This window comes from Leucoraja erinacea, chromosome 6 (assembly GCF_028641065.1).
Source record: "Leucoraja erinacea ecotype New England chromosome 6, Leri_hhj_1, whole genome shotgun sequence".
In the NCBI taxonomy this organism is placed as follows: Eukaryota; Metazoa; Chordata; class Chondrichthyes; order Rajiformes; family Rajidae; genus Leucoraja; species Leucoraja erinaceus.
Genome location: NC_073382.1, coordinates 43,807,168 through 43,817,679, shown reverse-complemented (window position 1 = coordinate 43,817,679; position 10,512 = coordinate 43,807,168). Strand labels below are relative to the sequence as shown.

The 10,512-nt window shown below is 41.9% G+C and overlaps 1 protein-coding gene across 1 annotated transcript in view; it reads left to right on the top strand.

The window, feature by feature from the left end:
• Nucleotides 1-764: 764 nt before the first annotated feature.
• rfc3 (replication factor C (activator 1) 3) overlaps nt 765-10,512 on the top strand; it is a 22,179-nt gene continuing 12,431 nt past the window's right edge. Inside the window, exons 1-5 of the mRNA XM_055636843.1 lie at nt 765-952; nt 3,347-3,484; nt 4,945-5,012; nt 6,060-6,157; nt 6,606-6,787. Coding sequence (XP_055492818.1) covers nt 866-952; nt 3,347-3,484; nt 4,945-5,012; nt 6,060-6,157; nt 6,606-6,787 — 573 coding nt within the window. The 5' untranslated portion in view covers nt 765-865. The remainder of the gene's footprint in view (nt 953-3,346; nt 3,485-4,944; nt 5,013-6,059; nt 6,158-6,605; nt 6,788-10,512) is intronic.

Genomic DNA, 10,512 nt, shown 5'->3' with positions numbered 1-10,512 from the left:
GGGGGGGGGGGGGGGGGGGTTAGGTGGAAGAATGCTGGAAGAGAAGTTAAGGCAGGACAAGGCCAGGTAAGAGATAGGTGGAATGGGGGTAATGAATCCATTACAACATTTTGTTCAGAGCTGCAATTTATTTTACTTTAAATTGTTATGCAATCCTCTATTGAGTAAGTTTACTAAATCTGCTTGCATTATTTGTGTGAATTAACCCTTGGTGCAGGTAAGCGGCAAGGAAATCATGATGTTGATAGCTGTGTGAGATACACAGGGGACTCACTGTACAATACAGGTTTAGAGAGATATGGGTCAGACAGGCAAATGGATCTAGCTTAGATGGGGCATCTTGGCCAGCATGGATGAGTTGGGCCACAGAGCCTGTATGTCTCTAGAACAGGTAGTGGTTACCCAAATAACCAGTAATTTGACAAGAACGTCCCATCCTTTTTCTCCAGAGATGCTGTCTGACACGCTGAGTTACTCTAGCACTTTGTGTCTGTCTTTGGTATAAACCAGCATCCGCAGTTCTTTGTTTCTGCAGTAATTTGGCAAACTCAGTTTAGATTGGGACTAGAATAAAACAATGTCTCAGCGCATGGTTCAAATATGGTACTTGACTATACTTCAAAAAATACGGCATTGCTTATAAAGACTTTAAGACGCCTAACCTGCCATGGGACATGTTGTTCAAAGATACTAGAGCTTCTAGTAACGTTGATGTTGTCCTAGTAACTGCACGTTGTCACGTGATCGACGCGACGCGACGCGCCGGCCCCCGACCCGACGTGCACCGGTTTACGCAGGCTGCGTTTGGCGGGATCGCGGCTGGGCCGGTCCTGTCGTGTCGGAATCGAGGGTTGGAAACGTCGACATGAGCCTGTGGGTGGACAAGTACCGGCCGACGGCCCTCAGCAAGCTGGACTTCCACAAGGAGCAGGCCGGACAGCTCCGCAACCTGGTGAGTGGCCCTCGCGTACAGGCTGCGCTGCTGCTCTTAAACTCGCTCCCATTTCCCGCCCTGTGCTCTGTTAAAAGCATCTATTTATTGCCACGCGCAAAATAAAATCATGTTTTGCTTCTTTTGTTTTTGCTCAGTGATTGCTTATGAACATCTCTAACATTTGTATTAAGTAGCACGTCCAGTTTCGGATTCCTCATGGATAAATGCAACCCGCTTTAACGCACACTTTGGTCTTCTCTTATTTCCCTTTTGCAGTTTTACTCATTAATTGAAGATGTTCTCCTTTTAGTTTAGTTTATTATTGTCACGTGTACCGGGGTACAGTGAAAAGCTTTTTGTTGCATGCTGCACAATCGGAGAAAAGACTGTACAATCAAGGCGTTCACAGTATACAGATACAGGATAAATGCTTAGTGTAGGATAAAGTCCCACTAAAGATAGTTTGAAAGTCTCCAATGATGTAGGTAACAGCTCAGGACAGTTGGTGATGGGACGGCTTAGTTGCCTGATAACAGGTGGGACGAAACTGTCATTGAATCTGGAGATATGAGTTTTCACCCATCTGTACCTCTTGCCTGATGGGAGAAGAGGGAGTGACCGGGATGAGACTGGTCCTTGATTATACTGGTGGCCTTGCCAGGGTAGCATGAAGTGTCAATGGAAGAGATGCTGGCTTGCATGATGGTCTGGGCTGCATCCATAACTCTGCAATTTCTTGTTTGCTTTGATCGAGCTGGTCCCAAACCATACTGCGATGCATCCCATTGGAATGCTTTCTATGTGCATCTGTAGAAGTTGGGGACATGCCGAACTTCTTAAGCCTTCTAAGGAAATAGAGGTGTTGGTATGTTTTCTTGGTCATTGTTTTGATGTAGCTGGTGTATGACAAATTATTGGTGATATTTATTCATAAGTACAAAGCTTTCAACCATTTATACTTTGGTACCCTAAATGTATACTGGGGTGTGTGTATTGCTTCCTGAAGTCCTGGTGATTGCTGTGGAGATGTAGAGAATTTGGCTAGACAAGAAATAATGTGATTACCCCTCGGATTTACATTGCCAACATCAGGACTTGGCAGGTCTACGCAAAAACAAAGTGTTGGAGGAACTCAGTGAGTCTGGCACCACCTGTGGAGGGAATGTACAGACCTTTTCCAGTCAGGGCCCTTCCTCAGAAGGGAGGGGAGAGAGAAAGCTGGAGGTGGTGGGGGGGTGGGGAGAGAAAGCTGGAAGTGGGGGAATGAGAAAGTGGGAAAGAGGTGGGAGGTGGTGGTGGGGAAAGAGTAAGCTGGAAAAGAACGGTGAGGGTGGGCAGTGTCAGTGATAGTTGGATACAAATGGATAGAACAAGTGGCAAAAGCTAGAGATGAAAAGGAGACAAAAGGTGACTAAAGAGAGGAGTGCCATTGTCCATTTTTCCTCCACAGATGATGCCTGGCCCGTTGAGTTCTTCCAATACTGTTTTGCTCAAGATTCTAGCATATGCAGTCTTTTGTCTTAATTACATTCATGAATTCTCTGATCTCAGTGAATTACAGGTTTGGCTTCAGAATTAGAATATTTGAAGTCAATGGAATAAACTTCAGGTCGGGGCCCTCCTTCACTGTGAAGAAGTGTCCCAGCCCAAAACATCACCTGTTCATGTTCTCCAGAGTTGCTGCCTCACCTGCTGAGTTACTCCAGCACTTTGTGTATTTCTGTATCACATGGTGTCACCCCCTTCCCCCCCCTCCAATTTTAGTCCAACATTCTCCAGCAATTTGTGTCACTTTTCTGTTTTTAATTCAGATTTCAAACACTTGGAACTGTGGTTTGTGGTGTTTGTTGAACCTCTGTGTAATAAATAGCCATTGGAAAAATACAGATTTTGTTGCTATTTTGTCTTGGGTGCACCTCATTCATGTCACTCTTCCTGTATTTCTCGCTTTTGTTTTTTGCCCTCAAGCCCTTTGAAAATACTATTTAAATACACCGTTTTCATGACAATCCCATCCCTGAGTGGACCATTTTCCCAGTGAACTTCTGACTGGGTAACTGTTTTGCAAAACACCTCTGTTCAGTTTGCAAGGTAATCCAGATGCCTACCCAAATTCTCTATGCCATTCTCACTCTGACCTATTCCTATGTGCAAATTATTCATGGTAATTCTATTTTAGAGATTAAGCTGCACAAATTAGATATCACTTGATAAATATAATTGAACTAATTCTTATCAAGTGGAACTTACTGACCTTTTTGTATAAAGGAAATGCAGATGCTGGTTTATACCGTAGACACAAAGTGCTGAGGTAACTGCGGGTCAGGCTGCATCTCTGGAGAAAAAGGATGGGCTGCCTGACCCGCTGAGTTACTCCAGGTCTTGCTGACCTTTGTTTTTATTTTACACCAGGTCCAATATGGAGATTTCCCTCATATGCTCGTTTATGGGCCTTCAGGCTCAGGAAAGAAGACTAGGGTAATGTGTTTACTTCGTGAGCTTTATGGCGCAGGAATAGAGAAGCTAAGGATTGAACATCAAACAATTACGGTAAAAAATTGGCTTGTATTGTACTAAATAAAGCTGTTTAGCACCTGAATCATTATCTGGAATTACAAATGACTGAGAAATGGTTGATTTAAACTCCCTTGTATGCCTTTGATTAGTGTATGGAAATAGCAGAATATATATCTCTCACTAGGGTCTCCTCTATATCCTGCAGCTCCGCTCTTGTTCCCCTTCACCCCTTTCGTAACAAGGACAGAGTCCTCTTTGTGCTCGCCTTCCACCTGATCAGCTGTCGCATACAGCATATAACCCTCCGACATTTTCGCCACCTCCAACAGGATCCCATTACTGGCCACATCTTCTCATCTCCACCCCTTTCTGCTTTCCGCAGAGACTGTTCCCTCCGCAACCCCTTGGTCAACTCGTCCCTTCCCACCCAAACCACCCCCTTCCCAGGTACTTTCCCCCTGCATCTGCAGGAGATGCAACACCTGTCCCATTACCTCTCCCTCGACTCCGTCCAAGGACCCTGACAGTCTTTTCAGGTGAGGCAGACGTTCACTTTCACCTCCCCCAACCTCATCTACTGTATCCACTGTTCCAGGTGTCAAGTCCTGCATATCGGCAAAACCAAGTGCAGGCTCGACAATCGTTTCACTGAACACTTCCGCTCAGTCTGCCTAAACCTACCTGATCTCCCGGTTGATCAGCATTTTAACTCTCCCTCCCATTCCCAATCTGACCTTCCTGTCTTGGACCTCCTCCATTGTCAGAGTGAGGTCCAGCGCAAATTGGAGGAACAGCACCTCATATTTTGTTTGGGTTGCGTACACGCCAGCGGTATAAACATTGACTTCTCTAACTTCAAGTTGACTGTGCTTTCCCTCCCTTCCCAGTTCTCCCAACAGACTTACTGTCTCAGACTACATTTTATCTCTGTACCACCCACTCCCCTGACATCAGTCTGAAGAAGGGTCTCAACCCAAAACACCACCCATTCCTTCTCTCCAGAGATGCTGCCTTTGTCAGGGCTACATCTTTCCATTCCTTGCATATTCAAGTCAGTGGTGACACTCCCAGCATGCTTGGTGATTGACATGGCCTCTCAGAGTATATTCTGTGGTCTACCTATGTACGTTATTCAGCATGGAGGAGCATTAGCTCATCAGAGATGAATGGTAATCAGGAGGTTCTAACAAAGCGGTAATGTTACAACTGCGTGGCTTGGTACGTTATTTCAGAGCGTATTTAATGGTCAATCACATTGGTTAGTCTAGGGACACTCAGTAAGAATGGCAGATTTTTTTCTCCTGAAAGATATCAGAGACAGTAATGTCTATGCTACGGAGCTACTTATTAATTGACCTTTAGCTTCTAATGAAGTCATCGTGGAACAGTAATGACTGGTTAGATCAGCATTAGAATTCAGGTCTGATTAATCAAATCGGTACACGTACTGTTAAACTTGTTGAATTTCATTAGTTTCTTGTGCATCCTTGCAGACACCATCGAAAAAGAAACTGGAAATAAGCACAATAGCAAGCAATTATCACCTTGAAGTTAATGCGAGGTAAGTTCCCTCAAAGTGCAAGAATCTTCAATTTTTCCAACCTTAAGGGCCTGTCCCACGGTGATTTTTTTTTGGCGACTGCCGGCATCATTGACTGACGTATCAGGTCACCGAAAAATTTGCAGCAGTTACGCGGTGTGATGCGTATGATGCACGGTGTTTTTTCAAGTGTTGCGACATTTGTTTTGTTGCCGCTGGATTTTGAAAAATCGCCGTGGGACAGGCCCTTTAAATTGAAGCAGCATGAACGAATGATTTGTTCTACTTGAAATAGCAATTGAATGCTAGTGCATCCACATTGTATAATCTTGTAATTGTACAAGACTAGTCTTCCCCTGTACCAGACTATGCCAATTTCATGGCAACATACAAATTTGGAGCAGGAAGTAAAATGATAGGACTGGTGTAACTTTCATCTTGACAGCATTTCCAGCTATTGCACTTTTATCTAGTTGAAAACATTTGAAGAATAATTCCACCATCCTTTGAAGCTTTGTATTTTCTCATAACATAGGTTATTCAGCCCTGTCTATACCAGCTCTTTTAGCGTTCCCATTAGTTCTATTCTCCAACTATTTTTCTGTAACTTATTCTCTAGATGAAGGTGGTGCCTGTATTCGCCTATCACTTCTTGAATTATGAGTAGTATCCAAACTCATAAATGGATGAGATGAATGTTGAAGAGCTAAAATAAAATCTATCTACTAATGATTTTACCCATGTACATTAGGTTTTCAGGAAACGGGTTGGCTTGTTAAATATCAAGTTGGCAGCCTTCATTTTAGGAAACAAAACATGTTTTAACCTCCGTCAACCAGATTCAGAGAGGCCCCAACCAACCCACTTAATGAAAGCAGACAGAAATTAACACAATTAAGTTGTCTTGACAAGTGCATTTTGTGATAGCAATTTCTTGCATAAAAGATCTTCCAATCAGCCTGCCTATGACAGGAGCCCAAATGAAAGGTCCTGGTAGCTAAATTTTGCAAGACCACCTGGATATCCTATTTGGCTTCCAGACTAAAATTTGAGCTTTTATTTTGTCAGTGATGCTGGGAACAGTGACCGAGTGGTTATTCAAGAATTAATTAAGACAGTGGCACAGTCTCAACAACTTGAGACTAGTACACAGAGAGACTTCAAAGGTAAGAACTGGCACGGTTTTTAAAACTTAGATACTCTTACTTCAAAGCAATTATTTCTGATTAAGAAAACAATATCTAGCTTTTATTTTTCCAGGTAACTAGTTTATTCAATATCTGGTTGATTTATCACAGTGAAATAACTTTCAATAGTCTAAATGAAAAGAGATATTTAAATATTATCATTTACCATCCCTTCATTGATATGGTATGTTTGAGCTGCATAGAGCCACAATGTCAACTCAAACTTTGCAGTTCAAAAGCTAGGTTGGCTAAGCATTGTCAGTCAAATGTATTTCTGTTGCAAGTTCATAAGCTCGGAATGTGAACTCTGTTTTAGGCTCCACCATTTCTATCTAAATTAATATTTAGAACATTTTGTTTTGTGTATGCTTTTACTGCACAATGTGAAACCGAATAACTAATGCTGTTTAAATGCTTTAATTTTTAGTGGTATTACTGACAGAAGTTGACAGACTAACAAAGGATGCCCAGCATGCACTGAGACGGACAATGGAAAAGTATATGTCCACGTGCAGATTAATTCTTTGCTGTAACTCTACTTCAAAAGTCATTTCTCCTATTCGTAGCCGATGTCTTGCAGTACGCATCCCTGCCCCCAGCATCGAGGAAGTAAGTGTCTTTTTAAAATATTTGATCTTTTTTTTCATTTTGTACTTTGAAAATGTCATGCTTATTTCAGTTCTATGAGTCAATTTCAGAGATTTAGAATTTATGTTCTGAATATATTGTGTGATGTAAATGCTAATGTCATCTTGCAACATTTGTACTCGTCATCAATGTGTAAATGCCAGTGCCCTCTTGAGGCCAGGAGTAGAAGCTGCCAGTTTTTGCTTGGGTCTCGTGACTGATGGCAAATGACCTTCTAGTAGTTTCTGTTGGTTGTTGAAATAAAACCCTTCTTACAAGATATTGTCGGTGTCGGACATGTATTCATTGTGCTAGCCACAATAGGATCATACAGCAGACATGGTGTCACAGTTTTAAAAAAGTGGCAGGACTCAAGCCACCGGGACCACTCTCCATGCAAGGAAACTTGGCCCTTTGGAGCTACTTCATTTTGACACCGAACGGTACTGAGTACCGCAGAAGCAGGAAGGACATACGACCGGCGCACGAAGCAGCTGAGCCATGCCCTGGCAACGCGCAGCAAAAGAGCGCGAAAATTGTTCCAGACGAGATGGAGAGTCTCCCAGACAGACCAAGTCTCCCAGACGAGACAGAGAGTCAACCAGATGGAGGAGCCCCTCACCCAGATGGAGCAAGTCTCCCAGACTCAAGAGAGCAATCGTAGCCCGCATCACAAGGTAATGCGGTGGGGGAATCTGCTCGCAGTGCCAAGCCACTCTCACACACAACAGAAATACAACACAGAATGAGTCGGAAATACGACTCGCACGAGAAGTGGGCGATTGTCAATACCCCCAACTCGACTTGTTATGTAAAATAGTTAGGCAATGATTTTGTAGTTTTGTAGTATAATGTTTGAAGTATAAAGAGCACTGTGTTCATTGTGGTACTTTATCCACATTAAATTGATTAAAGGTTTTCATAACTATTACAATAATGTTTTAAAGGCTTTTATATAGGCACACAGATATGCAGAGAATGGATAGATATGGTTCATGACGGGCAGAAGGGATTAGTTTAACTTGGCATCATGTTTGGCACAGACATTATGGGCTGAAGGGTGTGTCCTGTACTGTTCTATATCCGAAGCATTAGTGAAACTAACAATGTCACAGAAGGGAAATTTGGTATTTTGTAAAAGTGGAAGCTGACATAATTTTAACATTTTATTTCTGGGTAATAAGATGTACCCAGGCTAAATCTATACTGTGTTTTACAATTGTACATAAATTTATTAATATATGGTGCAGGAAACGGGAATGTTTTTATTTTGCAAAAACAAATTCAAAATATATTTGTCATGTATAATTTCCTTGCATTTTCTCACATGTTAAGGCTGTTGTTCCACATATCAGACAGACTCTTACCAACATACATTTTAGACTTCGACTCTTACCAACAGATAATTTGTAGCCGCATGTATTATGACTGATGGCATATCTTGGATGTTTAGTATCTTAAAGGGTATAATTCTTCACATCTGTGTCTTGGAACAGAACCAAACTCAAATGTCCTCCATGAATGTTAAGCACAATAGAGAGCTGCCCTTAAATTCAGTTGGAAAAATGCTTCCAACTCGAAACATTGCATGTCCATTTCCCCACAGATGTTGTCTGACTCTGAGTTCTTCCAGCACTTTGTTTTTCTCAAGATTCCAGCACCTGTGGATTCCAGTTCCTCGTGTCTCCTTCATATAACTGTAACTGTTTGGAACAAGCATGGCACCTTTGGATAGAATGGTGAGCTGGTGGCCATAAACAACTATACCTTTAGCTACAACGTACAAATCATAAATATTCCAGATTCCTGCAATGCATTTGAACAATGAGGATGATGACTGAACTTTATTGCCTTCTCTCACAGTGGGAAACGTTGATTCTGCTGTGTGGGAATGTTCATGTTAAATTCTATCGAGTATTGTGTTTTTATTCGTATGGCTGTATGGTAACTCAAATCTCACTATACCAATTGGTGCATGTGACAATAAAAAATAACTTGCTTGGTAAATTCTTGTCATTAATTAAGAATTTTACATGGACTGGCTGGGGGGGGGGGACGTCGGTTCCCCCAGTGGTAACGAGCCTGTCCCACCAACATGCGATTGCATGCGTCTAGCCTGACCAAACGGAAGCGGAGTTTGCGCTAAGTTCGCCGTAAATACACTCAAAGTTTGCGCGTGATGTAATTTACGTCAAACTTACCTATCAGCTGGGCAGGAGGCGAGCTGGCTGAATTTGGACGTCGCACGGCGTCGGTAGAGGAGGTGGGTAGGGAGGGGAGAGGGTTTATAGAAGGAGTCACAGGGTAGGGGAAAGCAGAGGGAGGGAGGGAGTGGCGGAGGAGAGGGGAAAGAAGAGGGAAGTTTACTCACCTCTTTGGTAAGTGCAAACTTGCACTGGGTGTGTTTGGTGTACTTTATTTTCAACAAGCCTCTAGGTTGTGACTATGGAAAAGCCTAGGACTAAACCAAGACTGGCCGCGGTAAAACTGGCAGCAGAAGACCGTGGCAGTGCGGGAAGCCGGTAGCTGTCCATTTCTACATCTTCGGACCATATTCTACGGTCTGCTCAGCTATCTCTGAATTGGCTCCTAAAGGGAGTAGCTTGGCAGCCCCGAAGTGGGGGGGAAAGCCAAAGCTAAACCATGAGACAAGTCCTGTCGGACTATTCAGGCCAGGAGGATTCTGCTCCCACATCCATGTCTGATGTATTAGGCCGTTTGTCTCAGATGAAGCATCTTTTGGAGAAGATGCTGGGACACTATATTGTAGCAATGTTACAAAATTTTGAGATTTAAAAAATCAAGTCTGCAATTTATCCCATCAGATAAAGCATAACAATAAGTTTAATTTGACACCTAATTCACTTTCATATCTCAAGTAATAAAAAAGTTATGGCCATTTTCATACTCGGAAATTAGCATCTTGTTCACTATTGATTTTCTATGGACATAGCAAAAAAGCTGTGATCATGGACAGTCAAAAGCCCATAACCTTCTTAAAAATTAAGAGAACTGAATGAAATTTTCAGTTATCATAGATTGAAGCATTCTGAAACAAATATAAAATAATCTTACTTGGATGACCTGAAATTAAAGCATATAATTAGTTAGTTACCCAATTGTAGCTAATTTCAAACTTCAATTACTAGATCTAAACATCTATCCATTTCTTAATAAATGATTAACATTTTTTAATAGCCTAAGTGTCCAAATAATATTCACAAATAATTCACAATAAAACATGATTTTTAAATCTCATTTACATCAATTTATAGGCCAAATGGAAGGAATTTAGTGTTCAATTGCTGTAAATTAAAGTCAATTTAAATCAGCTTTCTAGTGGGTTTCTGTGAACGCGCTGGTTTAGAACGTTCACATTGCGCTGGATTTGTGCCCTCAAATGCCCAGAAAAATACTGCGGGATATAAAGAGCCCAAAATTAGCTACTCGCCAGAGAAAACTTTGTATAAAGGGTTCTTAAGAAGCCCCTTTTAAGGTAAAAATAAGGTACATACCTTTAATTGTTTGCTTTATAAAACCCTGGGGCTGCAAGAGGTTGCGGGTTGAGAGAGTGATTTTTAAACTACTATAACTATTATACAAGGCCATAAAAACTAATACCTTTTGCGACGGGGTCTTTCAGCGATTTTCCGTTAATGATTTACTAGGCTGAACATTTTCGATTGCAACAGCCTAGTAAAAATCGC